Source organism: Salarias fasciatus (assembly GCF_902148845.1).
Source record: "Salarias fasciatus chromosome 7 unlocalized genomic scaffold, fSalaFa1.1 super_scaffold_4, whole genome shotgun sequence".
NCBI lineage: Eukaryota > Metazoa > Chordata > Actinopteri > Blenniiformes > Blenniidae > Salarias > Salarias fasciatus.
This window is the reverse complement of record NW_021941229.1, coordinates 560477-585549: the sequence shown is the minus strand read 5'-3', so window position 1 is coordinate 585549 and position 25073 is coordinate 560477. Positions and strand designations below refer to the sequence as shown.

Genomic DNA, 25073 nt, shown 5'->3' with positions numbered 1-25073 from the left:
TCGTGCTAAAACTGATGCTGTTTTGTTTGAGCAGATATTTTGTCTTTAATAACTTATAGCAGATAGAAGTAAAAACCTGTTTCTATTCCAAAGAACATCGAGAAGAGTTCAGGAGTTCAGTGAGTCGAGGGCAGGCAGACGTTCCTGTCACTACAGGATGCTAGTCTTTTTGTTTTTCTCTGATCCCAGTGGTTTTTCTGGAACGTGGACGATGAAACAGCTCTCAAAACATCAGCTCTGTGTTGCGGGTTTGTCCCGGAGTGACCTACATTTGGGGACGTCCATGGGGTTCAGGCTTCCCTGCAGGTCCCGGACAAACAGGTTGTCGGCCTCCTCCCGACTCAGCCAGTTGCTGCAGGCAAAGTAGAAGCGCAGATGGGGCCGGTTCATGTCGGTCACCACCACTCTGTCCAGGAACCAGCTGGCGTTCATCCCTGTATTGTCGTGCTCGATCCTGGGAAGAGATGAGAAGATGTGAACTTGCCCTGCAGCAGCCTGCGATCAGCAGGTCACACCACCGCTTCCCCTGAGCTCAGGTTTCTGCAGCCAGCTTATTGTCTGGCAGCGCTGCGGTTCACACATATCAGAGGTGTAATGGATCCTGAATAAGACGGAGCACAATACCTACATGAATAATGCACCGTGGTTATTAATAGCTGGCTCCTTGAATGCAGATTGATCTACTGCTGCAGACACGAAGAGATGTCTGCATTTCAAGCCAACTTTGAATAGCTGGTTGCACAGCTCTCTGTGATGAACTATTAACTTCTGCCAATTCCTCTAAATCGTCACTCTTTGAACCAATTTCATCTGTAATTTAGTACCATATTATCCTTTAAATTAAAACTTTAAACTTGTTCTTTGTCGCAGCACAGACCAGTGATGAAAATGTCAATATTTTCACAAAACTAAACAATTAGTCCAGAAAATGATTACTATGTCAAAATAAGCCAGCTGCAATGAAGTCCTCTTCTGCAAACACAATGAAATGCCAGATCTTCCTCTCCTGATCTTGCAGTGTGTGGTGTCGCTGTGGAGCAGAACACACACTAGAAGATTCTCCATCAGAGAATCGACTCCTCGCTCCTCCAAATCTGGTAGTCCAACGTGACTTTGAGCGGCTTCCCTTCACTCCTGTGTTTCCATTCATCTCCAGCAGAGAGCTCATTCCCTCAGTTCATTCATTCATATTGGCATCGCTCCTTCAGCCGCCACGGACCGTGAGGACCCTGTCAGAAAATCTAAATGTTACAGTACAGAAGAGGGAAACATAGTTTGACATAAAATCCTTATAATTATTTCTTATAATACCCTCCACATTTGATGATAATTCAGCTTATTAATGTGTTGGGTTTTTTTTTCTTTCGGACCCGATCAGACCCAAACTCCTTTGCATACTCCTGACAGTCGGACCTTGCCGGCTTCAATCAGGAGGAGAAGACCAGGGAAAGATTGGGCCCGATCATCCTGTAGTGTGTGCTGGCCTTTAGACGCAGCTTATCAAGCATGCTTTGTCTTCCCATGGTTACTGCCTAGAAATTAGAGGAGCAGCTGTTTGGCTTGAACGCCAGCAGGTTTGTCTGTGTGACAGCTGAGGAAACACTCCGCCCCTTCAGGATGAATGAACCGCAGGTTCTGAATGGATGAACTTCACCGCCACTCACTCCTAACGCTGCTGTTAGAAATGCCTGGCTCGGAGTGTGTTTGACAGCCTTATCTGGCTGCTCATGATGTAACGGCCTCCTCCAGCACAACTCTAATTCCCCACGACAGATGTGGCTTAACCTCCTGCCGCTGGATGAAATCCTTTGATGGCCTGCAACTGCAGCTGGAAAAAGTGAAGTATTCCTGCGGGATTGGCCGCCTAAGCCGCTGCAGCCTGTGTGATGAACATCTAAGCAACGGCCATGTTGTGGGTGACCTGGAGCTGTGTATAGCGGATGACCAGAGTGAGAAAAGAAGCTTGTTCGTCAGTAACCGAGCAGCAACTCCTCTGGCGGGCGGGTTCAGTGTGCTGTGTGCTACCTCAACTTCTTTATAGGTCCCACGTTGTGTGTTTTGATTCGGAAAACATCTGTTTTGTTCTTCTCAAAAGCTGTCCGGCTTCTGCAAAGTGAGGAAACATGGAAAATGTCAGCATGTGTGAAAAAGATGAGAATCTTGCTCCATGTGCAGAAACAGACAGTGAAACTGAACTGGTTCATGTGATGGAGTCCCTCCCCCCCCCCCCCCCCCCCCCCAGTGAATCAGACACCCTCTGATCCATAGATTCAGGATACCCGTCTTTGAGTCTGACCCTCCTGCTCCTTCACACAGTGCCAAGGCTCATACAGTTACGGTGCTCTGCCACGAACTGCCCAGAATGAAACATGAAGACAAGCCCTGCAAACCGCCTGCAGATACGTTCAAGCAAAAGCAGAACCTTGGATCTTTGCTCCTGACAATAAGATCCTCCACCTTAGAATCCATCCTGGTCCTCTGGGTTCCTCAGGAACCTCAGGGTTCTGTTTGATCTGGCCATGTCTGTAGAAGCTCACTCTGACAGCCAGCCGAAAACTGTTAATCTGTCAGCTGAGGAATCTCTCTGAGGTCAGAGGAATGTTGGAACTGACCATTCAGCTTTCATCCACCTGGTATTGATTAATTCTCCTTCTACTGGTTTAACATGACTGTTCTGAACACAAGACCCTGCTGCCAGACTGCTGGCAGGAGCCAGGCCAGAAGCCCGAGGGCCCAAAGACTCGGTTCAAAGCCCGGGGGACCAGCCTTTCAGGTTGTTGGTTTAAAACCCGGGGGACCAGCCTTTCAGGTTGTTGGTTTAAAACCCGGGGGACCAGCCTTTCAGGTTGTTGGTTTAAAACCCGGGGACCAGCCTTTCAGGTTGTTGGTTTAAAACCCGGGGGACCAGCCTTTCAGTTTGTTGCCCCCAGAATCTGGAACCTCTTGCTCCTGTCTCTCCGAGTGGCTGAGTCTGTGCACTCCTTCAGAAAGAACCTAAAGACTCTTAATTAGAGAAGCTTTTCACTGGATAAATCTGTGATATGTGGCACTGTGTGTTTGTCTTTTACCTTGTCCTGGACAGTACGATGTGATTTTATCTGTGAAAAGCTCTATATGAGTTAACTTTACTTCAGAGGTGTAATTTATGTGGGGTTGGTGGGTTATGACAACCCACGGGCCCTCTTGTGGTGAGATCCACTGCCGAGGATTTTTGTTTGTTTGTTTGTTTGTTTGTTTAAATCCGGGGCGGAATGAGCAGCAGCTGCTTCTCTCCAGCCGGAGGCGTTGCTACACATAGGGCCCCGAGCTGAAGGGGGCCCCGAGGGACGGCTGACATCAGTCAATTTCAATGACAAATTAAAGGCGCGACACTAGACGCTGCGACGACAGCATGTCGAAAATCCCCCGCATGGGGCCCTTTCTGAGTGCTCAGCGGTTAGTTGCTAGTAGGGGCCCCGACAGACGGCGGATATCAGCGACACAACTTGAAACCCCCGGATAATTTACACTGACACGCCGGGAACCTACCTAATGGGGCCATGACTGCATTTGCACTTCATGCCACTAGGTTTGCATGTTCAACCTTATTTTACACAGACACCACAGAAGAAGAAAGGCCCCTGAAGTGCAGGCTCTCTGCATGTTGTGAGAAAAAGCCGACAGGACGTGGTGATATGTTCAATGATGATGGAACATGCACAATATTATTATTATTGTTATTTACTGCACTTTTTTGGCTTTTTTTTTGTTATCCTCTATTCCTGTGTGCAATGCGGCGTGCCAAACATACGGGCCCCTTTGACACATATGAAAACCCATGTGGAATACATCCCAGCTCCGCCACTGCTTTACTTACTTACTTCATACTCGTTCCTCATGTCAAATCACTTAGAGAATACAGAGTCAGACATTGATTATGCAAAAAAAAGCAAAAGGCCACTGCAAACTTTGGAATTCATGCAATTTCAATGTTTTTATGATTACACTGAATTTCCAAAGAGTTGCATTATAATCTGCCTCGATTGCTCAATCGGGCACGTGTGCTGAGAGAAAAAGCAACACTGCCGTACCTGCATCGTGTCTGTAAGTAAACACAATACAGGCAGGACCGAGCACATCCCGGAGTAAGGTGAAACTTCTGACAACTTATGTGACCACGAAACAGCTGAGGCCCCGTTTCAATGACAACATTTCCACTTTAAATGGAAACATTTTGAAAACAATTTGCGATTACATAGAAATGGCAGAAACACTGAAAACCAGGTAGCTTTCCCGTTACTTGGTGCTGTTGGTTGTTTTAGTTATGAATCCACACACACATGCTGTACAGAAAAATATTCTGGAACTACCCAATCCAGAACCAGGACCAGGACCAGGACCAGGAGAATCTGGACTGGAACTAGGATCAGGAGAATCTGGACTGGGACCAGGTCCAGGACCAGGAGCAGAACTACTGTTTCCTGCGGCCTTGTTGAGCGTGATCAGTAGCAGCATTTCTACCATCAACACAGCGATTGTTCAAAGGGAGCCGTTCTCATAAAGGAGTGTTTTCATTGGCTCGGAGCACAGCCACTTTCGTGTGATGGATTTTCCAAAAAGTAATATTTTCCGTTGGAGTGTTTTAAAAAAAGTTACATTTGGTCCATTTCCATTTAGAATGTTTTCAAAAAAATTGCAATGTCGCCAATTTATGAAAAGCTCAACCTTTCCATTTTCAAAAAGTTAGACTTTCTGTGATTGTGAGCACCAAATGGAAGCCCAAAACTCAACGAAAGTTGTTTGTTTTCACCTAAAAACATTGTCGTGTAGACGTTTCTTTAGAAACTGAGACATGTGCAGCTGAGAAACTCTGCAGTCACAGCCTGCCGACACTGAACACCCGGCCCGTGGACTGAGACCACCGCCGGGTGTGGCTGACGCCGTCACAATAAGTGTGTACATCCTATACGCTGCACAGCTAAGCCTATCTGTCAATCAATGTGTGCACAGATAAAAGGAGCCCAGCGCTGATAAGATCCCCTGAGAGTCACCTGATCATCCACAGAAATGACATCGTGGTCTTCTTTCATTTGTGCTGAAATGGAAAGAAGACCGGCCATGCCATGCAGTTCCTCCTTACTCCAGATACTGGGTGTCTGACCCTGTGCAGCTGTATGAAGGAGACTCTTGCCTCACACTCAAGCCTTCACAGGGCGCATGTTTTAGGTCAGATGTGGGTTATGTTTTGATTCATGACCCGTAGAAATCAGGCTTCACGTTGTGCAAGAATTCTCTTTGATACAGTTTTATCTCCATAATGCAAGCCAACACAAATACAGCCAGAGCCATCCTTTAGCAGACTGATGAAGAAATACCTCTTTTCTGTGCTGAAGGATCAGGGGAGAAGAGGGAAAGATCAAACGTGAGGTGGTGAGCTCATGAATTAGGACTGACAAACACATTTTATTTCAGGAGCCACTTTCAGTTCAGTTCAATTCAATTCAGTTCAGCTTTATTTCTAAAGCGCCAAATACAACACGGTCATTTCTAGGTTGCTTTTATAGAGAACATCCAACAGATCCACATGAGCAAGAATAAGTGACTGTGGAACGGAAAAACTCCATTTTAACAGGAAGAACCCTGCAGAACCAGGCTCAGAGGAGGAGAACCCTGCAGAACCAGGCTCAGAGGAGCAGAACCCTGCAGAACCCTGCAGAACCAGGCTCAGAGGAGGAGGTTTCCTGCTATACCGGTTGGGGTGAGGGGACAGAAAGGGAGAAAAGAGCAGCCACATGCAGCCCAACTTCATCTTCAGCGGGCTGAAAAAAGACACCTTTAATTCTAAACGTCAGTTTTGCTTTGCTGAGGTGCAGAATAGACGTGGTGACACTGCCAAAAAATTCCAAATCCAAACAATTACAACTGTAAATTATTGCATTCTGAACATAAACCTTATTTTAATGTTACAAAATACTTTGAAATGTCTACAAAACACTTATAGAGACGGTAAACAGTGTTGTTCCGAACTCCTCCTGACAGCATGGCTTTGGGGTTGAAGCTAGCTAGCTTGCTTCATTGTATGAGTACTAGCGTGACCCCCAAATTCCACTGTGTGCAGTCCACTCTGCTCCGCTCCGTCAGTCCAAAATAGAGCCGAGGTCTGTTTCTCTGTCCGGTCCGGTCCGTCCAGGTCTCCGTACGCATAAATTTCCACAGTTCAGATGCACCAAACAGGAAAGAGAACTCCAACAACCTCCAGCTTTATACAAAATAAAATCATTTTGTCTTTATTAAAAACTTTAAACTGTTTAAAGACGTTTTATTTGTCCTCACATTAATTTTCAGATATATCACGAATAGACATACCATGCTGATTAAAATGTACACTTTAAAAAGCAGGCAAACAAAAACTAAAACACACTATCAAGTTTTTTTTACCTGGTTTTCAAGATGGTGGCGTAGAGAACAGTCGGGTGCAAATTCTTCATTTTTCTCTCATTTAGACCCTGCACAAGGCGGCAAATACAGCTTTTTCTGTCTGTTATACTTGCGATGAGTATTAGCAGTTATTTTTTGAGGCAGTCTGAAAGCATGCGACGAAGAAAAACCACACGTCCGAGGCCACCGAGGAAACGAGCCGCGATGCTAACGAGGCTGCTAGCGCAGCGGCTGGCGAGGACGGGGAAATTGACCCGGCTCTTCAAGAGGTGATCCGTGCCGTGACAGAGAATCTCACCAAAGTGTTTGAGGACAAACTAAGGAGCCAGCTTAACCGATCTCTGGGTTTATTCATGACTACAGTGAGCAGCTCCAAGACCACGAGAAGCGCATTGCTGAGGCCGAGTGTCGTGTGTCTGCCTTGGAGGGCAGCACAGCCCCTATCGACAACAAGATCAAGTCGCTGGAGAAACAGGTACGAGAGCTCACTGACCATGTGGACGACCTGGAGAACCGTGGCAGAAGACGAAATATCCGCGTGGTCGGACTCCGCGAAGCCGCGGAAGGGAATGATCCCACTCTGTTCTTTGAAAAGTGGCTGCCCAAAGTGCTTAAAGGGCAACTCCGGTTTTTTGACACCAGGACCTCATTTATAGGTGTGTCATGCTCATATACTCACTCAGACAAACATCGTGCAGCTCGGAGTCCTTCAGAAGTTATTTAGATCCAACCGATGTAGCCGCACTAGCGGGGGTGCCACAGCAATGGAGCGTTAGCGCGGGACATAATCTCTGCAAAGTCGCTCATTTCGGCTGTATTTTTCCTCCATCGGCGCTGGGTTGCCTTTCGGTCGGAAGGGGGGCCTCCGGCGGTGTCCCGCGGCCTGGCTCGGAGCGCGCATCTGCCGGGCGGCGGAGATCTGGATTCTCCCGGCGAGGAGAGAGCTCCGGCCGTCGCGCGTCCCGCGGCCGGCGTGGAGCGCGCATCCGCCGGGGAGCAGAGATACGCTTCCTCCCGGCGAGGAGAGAGCTGAGGCCGCGGCGCGGCGGGCCGTTGCGCATCCCGCGTCTGGCGTGGAGCGCGCATCCGCCGGGCGGCGGAGATCTGGATTCTCCCGGCAAGGAGAGAGCTCCGGCCGCGGCGCGGCGGGCCGTCACGTGTCCCGCGGCCGGCCCGGAGCGCGCATCCGCCGGGGAGTGGAGATACGCATCCTCCCGGCGAGGAGAGACGTCCAGCGGCCCAGCGGCCGCGTGTGAGCCGTGCGTCTTCGCGGGTGTCCGGAGCCTCCGTGGAGCAGCTGAGGGCCGTTTTCCAACTCGGCCCCTGGAAGTCAGACGCCGGGGCACCGTGACAGCCGAGGCCGATTCAAAGTGCCTCTCTGCTGGGGAGAGGAGCGCCGCAACGTTCCCATCCGAGCTAATTGTGGCTAAGTTAGCGAAAACTGTCAGCTCTTCAGCTGACCCACCTGAAGACGGTAGACGAGCTGACTTCATGATAACACTGGCGATGGATGAAGAAATACAGCCGAAATGAGCGACTTTGCAGAGATTATGTCCCGCGCTAACGCTCCATTGCTGTGGCACCCCCGCTAGTGCGGCTACATCGTTTGGATCTAAATAACTTCTGAAGGACTCCGAGCTGCACGATGTTTGTCTGAGTGAGTATATGAGCATGACACACACCTATAAATAAGGTCCAGGTGTCAAAAAACCGGAGTTGCCCTTTAACATCCACACGGAGAACAGCCGCCTGAAGGTGGACAGGGCGCACTGCACGGGTCCTGCTGCGGCTTCAGCTCGTGACCAGAGGCCACGTCCTGTACTGGTGAGGCTTCACAATTACCGTGATAAGGAACGGATGATGCGCGCATCTCTGGAAAAGAGCAGGAGTGACCAGCCGCTGGAGCACGACGGCGTCCCGGTGATGATCTTTCAGGATTTCTCGGCGGCTGTCTCACAGAAAGTTTTGATGGAGTTAAAGCTGCTGTAGGCAGGATTTTGCTAGTCAATGCTAATTTTTCTGTGTTTTCTTTGGATTAAATGTTAGAGTATCCATTGATAATCCTTTAGGAGTGTAGCATAACTGCTCTACCGCGAGGGCGCAGTGTTTCCATCTGTCTCTGTTCTGACCTGAAAAGGAATCTCGACAGCTCCAGGTATCTTTGACCAATCAGAAGAGCCCCTGAGGCTCTAACCGTGATTGGTCGAGGAGCGTTCGTAGCACGTTCTTGTGGGAGGGGCTTAACTTGCGTAAGGGCGTGATGTCAGAGAAAACAGGACAGGATTGGCTGTGCTGGGTTTCAAATCGCCATCTTAGATGGGTCAAATCTCCATCTTGCTTAGGTAACCCTAAGAAAGATGGCGGAGATGCGGAATCCTGCCTACAGCACCTTTAAGAGACGACTGAAAGCAGTTGGAGCCAGCTGCAGGCTGCTTTACCCCGCTCTGCATAAAGTCACGTACCATGGAGCTACCAAAGTGTTTCAGAGCGCAGCAGAGGTGGAAAAATACCTGGACAGCCTTGAATAAGCCTCGTGGACAACACCGGAGGATACATAGGTACTTCATTATACTTGTGTGGATTACAGAAAACAATGACTCACCGCAAGACTTTGATTATATATTTTAATGTATATGGGTCGCTTCTTTATGCGCCACCCCCTTCAGTTCTTTTTTTTTTTGTTCTTTTTCCCTTATATTAAGCAAGTGAGTATCCTTGACACTTGTGCTGCTCCTTTTGGAGGAGAAATAGTGTTTAAGTTTTGCCGCTGTTGGGCGGTATGTTTTTTCAGCTTGTTTGGTTGAATGATTGTTCTTGTTTTTCCAGCTCTTTCTATATAATGTTCGTCTTAACACACCAGAGGGATTATGGAGTTCATTCTGTGTCATGTGTTTAAGTGAGTGAGGCAATGTGTAGGTCTACACTTAATATTTGTACATGGAATGTGAATGGCATTCACACACCTGTCAAACAGAGGAAGGTGTTGGCATATCTTAAGAGGGAACAGGTTCAAGTGGCATTGCTGCAAGAAACCCATCTGGATGCTAAAGAACATACTAAATTAGGCCAGGGTGGCTACAGTCTGGTCTTTTTCTCCTCCTTTACATCTAGAAGCAGGGGTGTAGCTATTCTTAATCTCACGACACTTGCCATTTAAATTTACAGATTGCATAAAAGATGCAGGGGGCCGATATGTCATTGTGAAAAGGAGTTCTGTTTGGAGAGGAAATTGCTTTTATGAACGTGTACTTTCCTCCGGGGCATCCAGGGGATTTTTTTGGTCTCAGCTTTAACAAAATTGGCTGATCTTAACCTAAAGAATTCAGTCGTGGTTGGTGACTTTAATTGTCACTTAAATCCACTAATTGACAAATCCCCAGTAAGCAAATTGCGTGTTTTACCTCAAGCCAAAATGATCACTACTTTATGTGAGGAGCTAGCATATGTTGACGTATGGAGAGAACAACATTTAGCAGAGAAAGAATTTACTTTTTTTCCAAGGTACATGCATGCTATACAAGAATAGATTATTTCTTTGTCCCCAAAATGTGTTTACCATTCATAACCTCAAGTTCAATTGGCAATATAGTAATCTCAGATCATGCGCCAGTATTTATTAAATGTTACATTGGGTTCGTACTCAATCGAACAAGGCGATGGCATTTTGACTCCTCTGTTTTATACGACGACTACTTTAAAAAATATTTTGTAGAGGAATTTAAACATTTCTTGTCAGTTAACACAGCATCTACTGATGATCCCTCGCTACTGTGGGAGACATGTAAACCTTATTCGCTATATAAAACCAATGCATTATTATTATTATTATTATTATTATTATTATTATTATTATTATTATTATTATTATTCTAGAGGCCTCATTACTTCGTTTTCAAAAGGCAAAAGACGCAGACAGGCAGAACAAAGAGTGGTTCTGGAATCTAAATTAAAAAAAGCGGAACAAGATTATCATGTAAAGCCAACCACAAGTAAATTAAAAGAAATTTCTGCCTTCCGTTCTGCTTTGGAATGCCTTTTGACAAAAGAGGCAGAACATAACATCAGATTTGCTAAACAAAAATTATATGAGCACAGTGACAAGCCTGGAAGATACTTGTCATACTTAACAAAAAAGAAGTCTGATTCTCAAACTATTTCCTCTATTAAAGATAGAAGTGGCAAACATTTTTTTGATACGGCTAGGATTAATGATGCCTTTAGAAGTTTTTATGAGAATCTTTATGAATCGCAGGTCCTTTCTGACCCTGCAGAGTTAATGGATGCTTTCTTCTCAAATCTTGACCTTCCTCAGTTATCCGAAAGTCAAAGGACAACGCTGGACAGTCCTATAACTGCTAGGGAGGTAATGGAGGCTATTACGGGTCTGCAGTCTGGCAAAGCTGCAGGGCCAGATAGTCTTATCGCAGAATTTTATAAAGAGTTTGGGGATCTTTTGGCTGACCCAATGTTGAAAATGTTTAATGACTCTTTTCAAAAGGGACATTTGCCCATGTCATTAAAGGAAGCCAATATATCCCTAATTCTTAAAAAGGACAAACAGCCAGAAGATTGTGCCTCCTACAGGCCAATCTCTTTGTTAAACATGGATTCAAAGGTCCTCTCAAAAATCTTGGCTAAACGTCTGGAAGTTTTGCTCCCTGTGCTTATCAGTGAGGACCAAACCGGCTTTATTAAGGGATGCAGTTCATGCAATAACATGCGCAGGTTGCTTAATGTGATTCAGTATTTTAATCAAAGGTCAATGCCTGGCTTGGTTGTTTCGTTAGGTGCCGAAAAGGCATTTGACCACGTTGAGTGGCCCTATCTCTTCTATACCTTGCAAAAATTCGGTCTGGGTAACAACTTTGTCAATTGGGTCAGGCTCCTTTACAATGACCCTTGCTCAGCTGTTCTTACTAACAGTCTGCCATCTAAAAATGTTTGAGTGCAGAGGGGGACATGTCAGGGTTGTCCTCTCTCCCCTTTGCTTTTTGCCCTCGTTATTGAACCTCTGGCGGAGGCAATACGCATTCATGCCGGTGTGCATGGCCTAACAATTGGAGAGAGGCAGCATGAGATTAATTTATATGCTGATGATGTACTCATATTTTTGTCCCAACCGGAGACTTCCATTCCACATCTAATTGACGCTGTTAATAGGTTTGGTGACGTCTCGGGCTACAAAATAAATTTTAAGAAATCAGAGGTCATGTCGCTTGGCACGTTAAAACATCAACCGCCCACTACTGCACCATTTCCTTTTACCTGGTCTCCAAATGGGTTCTCATATTTGGAAATCAAGATAACCCCCTCTTTCGATAAGATGTATAGGGCCAATTTCATTCCTCTATTTAAACGTATTAAGTCAGACTTTGACAGATGGAAAACCCTGCCCCTGTCTTGGTTAGGCCGTGTGTCTCTTTTGAAGATGAACATTTTGCCCAGGCTTCTATACCCCATTCAGATGATTCCAATTCTTTTTCTTCACAAGACAATCAGAACTTTGGTTGAGGTGGTTGAGCTCGTTCATCTGAGCGGGTAGGAAGCCACGTTTAAAAATTTCTACCTTATTCCTCTCATCCCTAGACGGAGGCCTTGATCTCCCAGACGTACGGAAGTATCAGCTTAGTGTCCATATGCGGGCTGCTGCTGATTGGATAAGAAATCCTTCCTCTCTTTGGCTCGACATAGTCCAGATTACTCCATGTCCAGATTTCCGCTAAAAAATTTGCTGTTTCTAAATAAGAAATAAAATTTTGAAGATGTGCAGCAGTAATCCTATTACTATTAATACTGTAAGGGCCTGGCGAATTGTTCAAAAACTTGAGGGAAGGTCTAAATTTACGTCTTTTTTTACACCTTTGTGCGATAACCCTTTGTTTTTACCCGGCACGACGGATTTTGGTTTTCAAGTTTGGGCAGCAAAAGGAATCTGCAAATTTTCTGATTTGATTGAGGGCACTACTCTGTTATCCTTCACTCAATTGATGGATAAATATGATATTAAGAGACAGGATTTCTTTCGCTACTTACAGGCCAGGGATTTTGTTAAAAAAAAAAAAACTACATTACTTTTGGGCCAAATTGTCTCAGTCTGTGAGAGGCAATTATTCTCCCCAAGATTTAAAATTTCTATTGGATCCTTTTATGACCTATTGAAAGACTACACTACGTCAAACACGGCCCACTTAAAAGGGATCTGGAGGGTGGAGTTAGGGATGGAAATAATTCAGGAGGGGTGGGATGGAATATGGAAGAATGCAAACTCTTTAAGCATCTTAGGCAGTGGTTGATTCGTTTTGTCTCGTTACTGTGAATTTGACATATTAATATTATGCTTATTCACTGTTTTTATTTTTACCAACCAATGTAACATCTTGAAGCCTCTGAGGCAGCTGTTGTTGTGATACTGGGCTGTACAAAAATAAATTGATTGATTGATTGATTGATCTGTAATAGGGTCAAAGCTATGCAACTTAAAATTTTACATAGGGCGCATATTTCTCCCTCACAGCGGCATAAATTTAACTCAACCTTCTCCTCATCATTTTTAAAATGTAAAACGGAGACTGGTACTCTTACACATTGTTAGTGGTCCTGTAGGAAAATACAACAATTTTGGTGTACTGTGAAATGTGAATTGGATAAAATCTTCGCTACCAATACACATTTTAACCCTCTATGCATGCTACTCGGACTAACAGATACCTCAATTACTGGTAAATACCAACGACAACTCTAGATGCTTACGTTCTGTGCAAGGAAATGTGTGCTCCTGAACTGGATTGCAGACCATGCAAATCACAGTGGCTACGAACAGTGTTGGACTATATCTCTCTGGACTATCTGACAAGCAAACTGCATGATAGGGAAGATGCCTTCCATAGAGTTTGGGATCCTTTTATGGTATATGTCGGCCTGGACATTTCTGCAATTTTCAGGCGGGGTTTTGTTTTATTGCAAACATGAATACTATTGTGGTGTGTATTTTTGTATTTTATTTATTTTTTGGAAGTGAGCTGGATTGTTTCGTTTTTGTATTGTTCTTTCCTGTTTGTCTTCTTGTGGATAACATCAAAATCAATAAATATATCTTAACAAAAAAAAAGTTTCATTGCCTGTAATCAAGCTGTAGTTGAACGTTTCTGAATGTTTACACAGCTGCATATACGGCCCATTTGCAGGCTATTGTCCATAAATTTCGTGTTTTCTACAAAATACATATTCAGGACCATGTATGCATTTTATTCTGAATGTCAACATCCTGTCACACGAAATTCAGAGTGTTGAAGCACAACAACCAGGATGAAGAGACGCTGATTTTGGAAGTGGAGAATCACAACATTTTATCTGACCCCAGTCATCCTTTCTACAGGATGTACAGAGAAAGACGCCAGTGTGGCCCAGACTGCTCAGCTTCTGGAGGTCGATGCTAAATAGCGCAGCGCTGCTCTGCTTCTCCGGCCGGCGGAACAGAGACGCAGCGGCGCAGAGCGGAGCGGAGGGTTCTGACAAAACGGAGCGGAGCTGAGCGGAACGCAGCACAAACGGACGCAGTGGAATTTGGAGGTGAGCGTGTAGTGGTAGCTGGTTGCAGACCGTGAGGTGCACTGGTAAAGATACCAGTATTGGTCGTGATGCTGCACAGATTACTTGTACTCAGAGAAAGTTCCCCGACACAACCTGGAGAGCGTTACATAACGTCATCAGTCAGCAACGTCAGCTGCAGGCCGACGAGAGAGGACGAGCGACGTGCGTGGGTTGAAGACTTTTCAACATTAAGGAGAAGGACTAAATGAGGACAGACTGCAGGTCACCTTCCCACTGATAACTGGTTCTACACCAGCTGCTCCATCAGCTGAGACGTGTGGAGCAGGTGGAGGTGGTTCACATGTGGTTTGAATATGGAGAACGAATTACACTGAATGGCAGTCAGTCAGTACTGGTATCCTTATTCAGTCTGGACAAGTAGCTGAAGGTTATTACTGGTACTGGTACTGGTACTGGTACTGGTACTGGTACTGGTACCTGTCCATTTAAAAGTGGTTTCGGTGTGTCTCTACATTTGACTTGAACGTCCAGCAGTCTGAACTCACTTGCTGGCCAGGTGAACCTTCGGCGTGACGCCAAACTCTCCAAACAGGGTAACAAACACGTTGGCGTCCGTCCCGGCGCCCTTGACGTCCCCGGTTATGGTCACCACCTCGTACACTGCAAAGCAGAAGAAGGGAGACACTTGAGAGAATGTGGGATTCTGCAGTAAAAACAAAAACAGGTTAAATGGACGTTAGACATGAAAACAACCATAAACTGTTTCTGGCCAGCAGGAGGGAGCGTTCTGTTCCCTCCACACGGCTGCCAGGGAACTCCATCTGCAGCCAGTCCTTGTCTGGTGATCCAGCAGCCAAACGGATCTCGCCTTTCACAACCACCTCATGAACGTGTCTTCTCTTCATCAGAGAACGAAGTCCCGGGACGTCTGCACTGCCTGAAAGTCAGTTTGTGTGAAGAATTCTGGAGGAGTGAGCAGAGCAGAGCAGCGCGGCGAGAGAACCAGTTCGTGCTTCAGATCACCTCTTCATGTCTGTTTTGCCAGAGACAGGTAGCTCTGTAGAGGGAACGGACGGCCAGAGGCGGCCGCTGGCTCATAGGTTCGGGGCAGTCAGGAACAGTTTGATGAGTCCACCTCTGACTTTTAGAAAGAAAGGATTGTGTACGAGAATGAAGAGAAAAATGAAAGTTTTCATTACAGAGAATCCATCCCTGGACAGCAGCAGTAACCAGCCAGCTGTGGGATTTGGACCAGCAAACCTCTTTAACCTCTAGCCAGAGATGTCAAACATGAGGCCTGTGGGCCACAACCAGCCGGGAAGTGTCTGTACTGTCTGTACACACTTCCGTTGTTTAGGATTCATCACCTTTGCAGAAGAATAGTTATTTTCAAACATGCAGGATCCTGAAGCAGTGGAAGGACAGGAGAGACAGGAGGGTGAGAGCAGCCTGACGGGTTGGTTCGGCCCCGGCCCCCGGCCCCCGGCCCCCGGCCCCCGGCCCCCGGCCCCCGGCCCCCGGCTCCCGGCCCCCGGCCCCCGGCCCCCGGCCCCCGGCTCCCGGCCCCCGGCCCCCGGCCCCCGGCCCCCGGCCCCCGGCCCCCGGCCCCCGGCCCCCGGCCCCCGGCTCCCGGCCCCGGCCCCCGGTGACGGAACGGGACGGCACCCAGCACTTGTCTGAGCCTGAGCTGCTGCTGAGCTCCGTTCATGCAGAACACAGCATGAATGGGGGAGGGGGGGGGGTGACGGAGGTGACCCGCAGGAACCCTACAGGCCTGTACCTGTGCTGGGGGGGGGGGGGGCTGCAGGCCTGTACCTGTGCTGGGGGGGGGGGGGGGGCTGCAGGCCTGTACCTGTGGTGGGGGGGACTGGGGAACCCTGCAGGCCTGTACCTGTGGTGGGGGGGGGGGCTGCAGGCCTGTACCTGTGGTGGGGGGGCCCCTGCAGGCCTGTACCTGTGCTCCTACCTTTCTTCTTGTAGTACTCGTCGTCGTAGCCGTCAGAGGAGTCGGTGTGGTAGTTCAGCAGTTCGTTCTGGTAGAGCACAGCGTAGTCCACCTGCCTGGTCCGGGACTTCTTCCCCTTCTTCTTCTTGTCTTCATCACTGTCTGCAGATCCCTTCTTCTTGGCCTTCTTCTTCTTCTTCTTCTTTGCGTCTTCCTCTTCTTGCTCTTCCATTAAAGGCTCCTCGTCATCGTTGCTGTGGGACTTTTTCTTCTTTTTCCCGTCCTTGGACTTCTTGTCCGTGGAGCCCATCTCGTCCTCTGCCTCTGGACTCTCTGAGGAGGATTTCTTCTTTTTCTTCTTCTCCTCCTTGCCTCCTTCAGTCACTTCCTCCTTGAGCTTCTCTGACTTCTCCTTTTTGGGTTTGCATTCTGTCTGGTTGTTGTTCTGCTCGCTGTCACCATCGTTGCTTCTAATCACAGACTCATCTTCAGCTTCCTCCCCTGGTTTCTTCTTCTTCTTCTTCTCTTTTACCCTGTCTCCCTCTCTTTTGGTCTTCTCTTCCTCTGGGGCCTCCAAACTGTCCGAGCTTCCTGCTCTCTTGTGTTTCTTCTGACTCCTCTCCCGTTTAGTGGATTCCTCGCCGGCTACGCCGCCGCCGCCGCCTCTCTCCTCTGGGTTTGGCTCGGTTTCCTCCACCTCATCATCAGCCTCTTGGGTTTCTTCTGAAGCTGTGGATTTCGTCTGTTTCGACGGCATCTTTTATTCATCCACTTCCCTGGACTTCAGCTCACTAAGTGCTGCGTTGAGTTTCTAATGGTGTAAGGCAATTCGTTTGACCCTGGGCTGTGGTGAGGCGGAGGGACCGCCGGGTCCACGCTACACATGTCCCGACTCGGGACGCTTGGAGGTGTTGACTGCCGCCCGGGGCATCTCAGACCCATCCGGTTTGCAGTATGGTCATACAAATGCAGACAGTACTCATGAAAAATTACTGTCACCTCTGCAGTCACGTGAGCGATGGGAGAAAGCCCGTGAAAAAGGAGCCTTGCTCAGAGAACTTATCCTCGCTGCCACGGCTCGCTCCATTATTCATAGTGTCAGGATCGCTTTACGGGACGGGGTGTTTCGCTTTTACCTGCAGCCACACACACACACACACACACACACACACACACACACACACACACACACACACACACTTTTACAGCATCTTGCTTCATTCTAGAACAGGGTGTAGCATCGTGTTTGAAACACATTGTTACGTCTTGGGACAAAAAGACGCCAGCGCCTGGGACAGGCGTGGCTTCATCTCCAAACGCTCAGTGACTGCTCTTACTCTCACAACTTTTAACCCACTGCTGGAAAACTAACTCTTTCACAAGTTGGATGATTCCCCTCAATCTGAGAACCTGTTTCCAACAAAGTTCCCAAGTGAAAACAGACAACTTCCGTTATTTGGTCCGTTTACAGAACAACCCACTGAACACCACTGCTTGTGAACAGTTCCCACGATTTTTCTCTATGTTCTCTCTGTGTTCTCTCTCTGTTCTCTCTATGTTCTCTCTCTGTTCTCTCTGTGTTCTCTCTATGTTCTCTCTGTGTTCTCTCTCTGTTCTCTCTATGTTCTCTCTATGTTCTCTCTGTGTTCTCTCTATGTTCTCTCTATGTTCTCTCTATGTTCTCTCTGTGTTCTCTCTATGTTCTCTCTATGTTCTCTCTGTGTTCTCTCTATGTTCTCTCTCTGTTCTCTCTATGTTCTCTCTCTGTTCTCTCTGTGTTCTCTCTATGTTCTCTCTATGTTCTCTCTATGTTCTCTCTGTGTTCTCTCTATGTTCTCTCTATGTTCTCTCTATGTTCTCTCTGTGTTCTCTCTATGTTCTCTCTGTGTTCTCTCTATGTTCTCTCTGTGTTCTCTCTATGTTCTCTCTGTGTTCTCTCTGTGTTCTCTCTATGTTCTCTCTGTGTTCTCTCTGTGTTCTCTCTATGTTCTCTCTGTGTTCTCTCTATGTTCTCTCTGTGTTCTCTCTGTGTTCTCTCTGTGTTCTCTCTGTGTTCTCTCTATGTTCTCTCTATGTTCTCTCTATGTTCTCTCTGTGTTCTCTCTATGTTCTCTCTGTGTTCTCTCTGTGTTCTCTCTATGTTCTCTCTATGTTCTCTCTATGTTCTCTCTATGTTCTCTCTGTGTTCTCTCTATGTTCTCTCTGTGTTCTCTCTGTGTTCTCTCTATGTTCTCTCTATGTTCTCTCTATGTTCTCTCTGTGTTCTCTCTATGTTCTCTCTGTGTTCTCTCTGTGTTCTCTCTATGTTCTCTCTATGTTCTCTCTATGTTCTCTCTATGTTCTCTCTGTGTTCTCTCTATGTTCTCTCTGTGTTCTCTCTGTGTTCTTTCTGTGTTCTCTCTGTGTTCTCTCTATGTTCTCTCTGTGTTCTCTCTATGTTCTCTCTGTGTTCTCTCTGTGTTCTCTCTATGTTCTCTCTGTGTTCTCTCTGTGTTCTCTCTGTGTTCTCTCTATGTTCTCTCTGTGTTCTCTCTATGTTCTCTCTGTGTTCTCTCTATGTTCTCTCTGTGTTCTCTCTATGTTCTCTCTATGTTCTCTCTATGTTCTCTCTGTGTTCTCTCTATGTTCTCTCTGTGTTCTCTCTATGTTCTCTCTATGTTCTCTCTATGTTCTCTCTGTGTTCTCTCTGTGTTCTCTCTGTGTTCTCTCTATGTTCTCTCTGTGTTCTCTCTGTGTTCTCTCTGTTCTCTCTATGTTCTCTCTGTGTTCTCTCTGTGTTCTCTCTGTGTTCTCTCTATGTTCTCTCTGTGTTCTCTCTATGTTCTCTCTGTGTTCTCTCTATGTTCTCTCTATGTTCTCTCTGTGTTCTCTCTATGTTCTCTCTATGTTCTCTCTGTGTTCTCTCTGTGTTCTCTCTGTGTTCTCTCTATGTTCTCTCTATGTTCTCTCTCTGTTCTCTCTATGTTCTCTCTATGTTCTCTCTATGTTCTCTCTGTGTTCTCTCTGTGTTCTCTCCATGTTCTCTATGTTCTCTCTGTTCTCTCTCTGTCAGCCTCTTCAGGCTGTGGTGGAACATGCCCTGTAGGGGTTTGTCTTCCCATGATCCTCCTCTGGCTCCTGGTTCTCTCGGGGTTCCACCGTCTGAGGCCTTCACTGAGCAGGTTCTCACTGGGTCATGTTCTGGATGTGTTCTTGGAGGGAGGATGTTTCCTCCTGGATGCTGGCTTTGACCTTTGACCCTCCCCAGTCCTCGGCCTCCAGCCTCAGGACCTGGACTTGGGGTGGAACCCTCCTGCTTTGTGAGGAGGTTCCTGGTCTTGATGTCGGTAGCTCTCATCTCTTCCAGAGTCCAGGATATTATACCAGCTGGGTAATCTGATTACTGGTAGGACAGACATGTTAATGTCCTGGATTTGATTCCTGCCATCCAGCTGACTGTTCAGGACCTGTCTCACCCTCTGGAGGGATCTGGCTGTGGCTGACCTCTGACCTCTGACCTCTGACCTCCAGACTGCTTCATCCTGTGGTTCTCCAGGTATCTGTAGCTTCTTCCACAGCTCTGATGTCTTCAGGTAGTTCAGCCCTTCAGTCTGGACCATCGTCCCTCTGCTTGATACCATCTGTCCACACTGATCCAGTCCCAGAGACGTCCCCATGTCCCTGCTGGACGTCACGGTGAGGTGGATCAGGGAGTCCATGTCCCTGCTGGACGTCCTGGTGAGGGGGATCAGGGAGTCCATGTCCCTGCTGGACGTCCCGGTGAGGGGGATCAGGGAGTCCATGTCCCTGCTGGACGTCCTGGTGAGGGGGATCAGGGAGTCCATGTCCCTGCTGGATGTCCTGGTGAGGTGGATCAGGGAGTCCATGTCCCTGCTGGATGTCCTGGTGAGGTGGATCAGGGAGTCCATGTCCCTGCTGGATGTCCTGGAGAGGTGGATCAGGGAGTCCATGTCCCTGCTGGATGTCCTGGAGAGGTGGATCAGGGAGTCCATGTCCCTGCTGGATGTCCTGGTGAGGTGGATCAGGGAGTCCATGTCCCTGCTGGATGTCCTGGAGAGGTGGATCAGGGAGTCCATGTCCCTGCTGGATGTCCTGGAGAGGTGGATCAGGGAGTCCATGTCCCTGCTGGATGTCCTGGAGAGGTGGATCAGGGAGTCCATGTCCCTGCTGGATGTCCTGGTGAGGTGGATCAGGGAGTCCATGTCCCTGCTGGATGTCCTGGTGAGGTGGATCAGGGAGTCCATGTCCCTGCTGGATGTCCTGGTGAGGTGGATCAGGGAGTCCATGTCCCGATCAGTCTTGGCTGCAGCTTGATGTCGTCCATGTAGATGCTTTGAAATGTCCAAAAACTGTTGCATTGTGGGTGTTCTTCCACAGTCCTTCTGACGGCCTGGCTTTGAGGCTAACGGCTGATTAGCCGCTGATACTGCAGCTCTCGGTGTAATGTCGCTCCTCTAAAGAAATTTGTTTGCTCATTTTTAATTGTCATCATTGTCTATTTCTGAAAGTGTTCCTGAATGAAAAAACAGCCACTTCCAATTCTTAATGTTCTGAGTGTGAAATGACATTCACACAGCAAGTCTGATACTTTATCACTGTCCAACAATCCTCTTCATAGCAGCCGAAAAGAAAGCAGCCTGCAGGTTTCTGACACATCTGCAGATCATCCCATTAGCCTTATTGCTGCCATCTGACACCGGGGGGGGGGGGGGGGGGGGGGGGGGGGGGCACACGCCATGGTCATACTGATCTATCAACATCACATTACCCCGAGGCCGAGACGCTGCAGTCAAACCTCATCTGATAGCAGATATTGTTTTTCTTCTTCCTGTATGTATCTGTATTCTGTGTCTGGAACAAATTAATAAAATATATGATGAAACCCTAGAATCTAATATGTAATTAAAGTTACAACAGGTCAGCCATTCCTGTGATTATTGACATCTATTAGGCCGTCAGGTTGTGATTATTATGGGATGCCTACAGCTTCCTGAAGGCAACATGTGAAGACTAAGCAGAACATTCAGTAATCATACGCAATGAAGATGCATTAATATGGAATATTTTGCACTATTATGCAATCTGTGCTAAAGGACTTATGAGATTATCCCAATGAAAACCCAGACAGTATTGAGAAAATCCAAACAAGTTTATTTACAAACACAGTACAAGTATAAAGTAACGATCCAGGATCAGTTAAGAAGTGCTATGTGTGTGTGTGTGTGTGTGTGTGTGTGTGTGTGTGTGTGTGTGGGGGGGGGACTGGGGCTTGAAGGAGATACTGCCAGAACACAGTTTTTTATATGTGTAATGTCACCTTGGTTCATCAGACTGCTTCCTCAACTTCCCCCTGTCCTGTAATCAGGTATGATTGGAAAACAGCTTCGTGGTTTCAGCTCAAAAAATTCACATTTACTGAATTTGCATCTCCTGCACACGAGGAGTCGATAAACATGAGAACAGAGTTCAAATCAAACACTAAGAAAATGAGAGCGGAGCAAGCGAGCACGAACGCTGAGTCTTTCAAGACTTCCTGCGGTGAAAAATGAACATTCGCAATTCGAAGTGGAGGGAAAACAACAAATCTCCTAGCAGGGCGAGCAGCCATCATCGTCCAGGTGGCCAGTGGCATGCGTGGTCAGCTCCATCAAGCTTTGACAAGATTAAACATTTTCTTTTCATTTTTGTTATAACTGCATTCCACACTGATTTTCAAAACGTATCTTATCTCCAGGCTGGAAACAGGGAAATCAAGTAAAACCGTTCAAAAAGCCAATACAGGAATTGGCCAATGAAGGGGAAACAGATAAAACCACTCAAACAATTATACAGGAAGAATGCTCAAATTATAATTAATTCAAACTATTAATACAACTTCTTTCTTCAGAAATGGAAACAAAGAGAAGGAAAGACATTGGAATAGAGTGAGATGAAAAAAAAAGAAAAACAGATAAAGGAAAAACCTTTAAACATAGAGAAAAGGAAAAAAACACTGGAGAATTATTTACAAGAAAACCAGAACCAAGTTGGCTGTGCAGCTGGTACTGCTCTAACAGAGGCAGCAAACAGCTGAGGGAGAAAATCCATGAAAGGAGAGAGAATTCTCTAGAAATGACCACCAAGTTGGAAACATGGTAATAAAACATGTCTAACTTGTGCCCGTGGCACTGTCTGGGTATGTATTGCTTTTTCTTTGATGGGATTTTTTCTTAAAGGGGACGTTGATCGGCCGGTTTTGCTCATTCGTATTTAATTTCTAGCCACCCCCCCCCCCCCAGAGGGCCTATACAGGATAACCGGCACTGAAAGCTCACGTTCCCTATTAGTGGAGAACAATCCAACGCTTGGTGAATTCTGCTTCACAATGACAGGAAGAGCCGACATCCAAGGATCAAAAAGCAACGTCACTATGAACGCCTGGCCGCCACGAGCCGGTTCTCCCTGTGGGAACTTTTCTGACACCTCCTGCTTAAAACCCAGAAAGTCAGAAGGCTCGGTAGATCTGTGTCTTTTACTGCGCCGCTTCCTTGCTCCCTCCTTCCTCCGAAAACACTCTGTTCAGTTGACTCCATCCGAGTCTCATCCATGTGTGCATCCCACTCGCTGTGATTGGTCACACCCACTTTGCCGGTATGGAGGTGGAGATAACTGACAAGCGTTGCCATATCAGCTGTTTGTGAAATGGAACATTCCTCAGAAATCCAGCCTGAACTTTTGAACATGTTGTGCCTCTTCTGTGGAATCACTTCCATTTAAGTTCACGTTGCGTTCAAGGACCTCCTTGGCGGTGTGGTGCATTCAAAGACAGTTGGTGACGACTGCTGGCTCTCCTCTGGGACTCAGACGTGTAAACAGCTGATTGTAAAAATATTTATTTGCCTCTTATTTATGGGACGATTGTATTTTCACTGACCTGCTGCAGCGACGCTGCTCTGATAGTAAACCTGCTACGTCTTGGTGTAGCATACGATGTGCTATCATGCTAGGATAACTCCGATGCACCACAGACATGCTGCACTATGTTTTCGTTTCAACTTGTAGTGATCCCACACTTTGCGTCCCAAAACGCTTCCTATTATTATTATTATGGTAGAAAACATTCCCCCCTTGCCCCGTGTGGCAGATAACCCCGCTATTTACTCGCCAAACAGAAAATTCATCTGCCGTTGGCGGCTGTTAATTTCGGACGTTGGTGGTGATTCTAACTTTTTTGCGCTATTCCCCTATCAGCTGATGATTTCTTCGAGCACCCAACCTTACCATCTGAAATAACTTTTATAGCTAACACAGAATAAACACAGGACACTGAAAAGTTCTAACTTACCGCTTCTGCAAAACAGTGTCGTGCAAAATGCCGTCGGCAGACAGAGACTGGAGGATTTGTCTTCTTCTGACCCGGAAAAAGAAATAATTCCCACTGCTGCCTGGCGACTTCGTCTTCAGGAAAGCCAAATAAAACTGCCTTTCCAGGATATCCAAATAAACATTTTCTGGGAGCCATGTTCTCTGGATCTAACACCAACACACACACCAGGCACAGAGAACCAGGGCCGGGTCTCAGCATGACCATATAAGGAAGCCGGATCACATCTACGTCACAACGGTCCGGATAGAAAACCCTCAGTGAACCAGAGCCTTCACAGCCAGGCAGAACGTTTTCAGGGCTTGCGGGCAAAGACATGAACCGCATTACTGGACACTTTGGTGTCGTTTCACATTGGTATCAGGCTATTTGATAGTGTTTACAGGTTAAAAAAGGTCCACTGATCAACGTCCCCTTTAATTTCAGAAAATTTGCTTGTTTGAAGCTCCACTGATTTGATTTGGTAGAAAGTCCTGGAAAGTGGCAGAGCCTGCCCTATAACCATGCTTTGTACGATTCCGCCGGTCTTTCAGTGAGAGGGTTGGGTGAACGCGTCTCTAACAGCGCTGCGAGCTGCCGAACGGCGGAGTGTAAACATATGTGGTGATCACTGAAGCAGGCACACACAGCCGAGCACAGAGTAAAGTCATGCAGAGCGTCGCGCCGCCCAAAGGAGCAGATCCAGAAGAGGGCGGCGCACCGCCGCCGCGCCGGCCGTCCAGCACACTTCACACCAACGCTGAGCTGGTGGGCAGCGGGGCGCCGGGTGGCGGACGGGGCGCACCTCATAAGGCAATATGGCGTTAAGACATGGACGCGACAGGCGGGCCGGCTCGTCCAGCCACCCGGACGGCCTGCCAGGCGCCAGAGTCAGTCTACAGACACGCCCACTCAGTCTTTCCCGCCAAAACACACCCCACATGCTCAGCTTCTTCATAGAGGACTGAGTAACACAACGCAGGAAATCCCCACAAAACGATGCCAAAGACATTTCAAAGAGACAATTTCTTCCAACTGAAGTGTAACTGAGAGCCTTTCTGAGCACTACTCTTCGTTTCAGTGACGGTTCTTCCAGAACAGTAAAAACACCGTGCAGTATTTTAACTGCAGGTCTGATCCGTGTTCTCCATTGTTCATGTTTAGAGTGTACTGTATTGTAATCAAAAACTACTTTTTGAGAATAACTTTCCTACTCGAGTATCTTAACTTGTAATGCGGTGAGATTTATCCAGTTTGAGTGAAAATATTCTGATACCCTGAAGCAGGTTTGTTTCTTATTCCTCTGAGTTCACTGGAGAAAACCAGTGATTCACACACTTCATAAAGCACCCGCCATTCACAGCTTCGTCTTTTGCAAATATTTAGGGGGAAATTAACATTTTGAGACATTTTTGTCAAGCCAAAAGTGGACATTTCTGTAGATTGACCCTTGAACAAAGCAGGCCAAGAAAAGTAATGAGAAACAAAGATCTCAGCAGCAGAGTCAGAGGAGGTTTTTATGTAAGTGGCCACTGAACACTGGCCCTCCGAAGCCTTTGCAGATCTGGGGAGTCTGGTGAATACCAAACAGCTACAAAAGTAGACAATCAGATGTTAGAAGTTGTTCATCTTTTTCATGTTAAATATTAGCTTAATAACAAGATTCAGGCTTTGTTTACCACAAAAGCTGCCACACCCACATTGTGTCCGAGAAGGGACACGAAAGAAGAAGAGAGAGGAGCAGAGCGGCCGCCGCCGTACCGCCGCCGTACCGACGCCGTACCGCCGCCATACCGCCTCACTGTTAATATCAGTGTG

At 47.1% G+C, this 25073-nt stretch overlaps 1 protein-coding gene across 1 annotated transcript in view; it reads right to left on the bottom strand.

Moving 5' to 3' along the window:
- loxhd1a (lipoxygenase homology PLAT domains 1a) overlaps nt 1-16670 on the bottom strand; it is an 80865-nt gene extending 64195 nt beyond the window's left edge. Inside the window, exons 1-5 of the mRNA XM_030084855.1 lie at nt 15935-16670; nt 14514-14628; nt 5355-5366; nt 2026-2106; nt 270-454 (exon numbers count right to left, since the gene is read on the bottom strand). Of these exons, the coding sequence (XP_029940715.1) occupies nt 270-454; nt 2026-2106; nt 5355-5366; nt 14514-14628; nt 15935-16670 (1129 nt within the window). The remainder of the gene's footprint in view (nt 1-269; nt 455-2025; nt 2107-5354; nt 5367-14513; nt 14629-15934) is intronic.
- Nucleotides 16671-25073: the final 8403 nt, after the last annotated feature.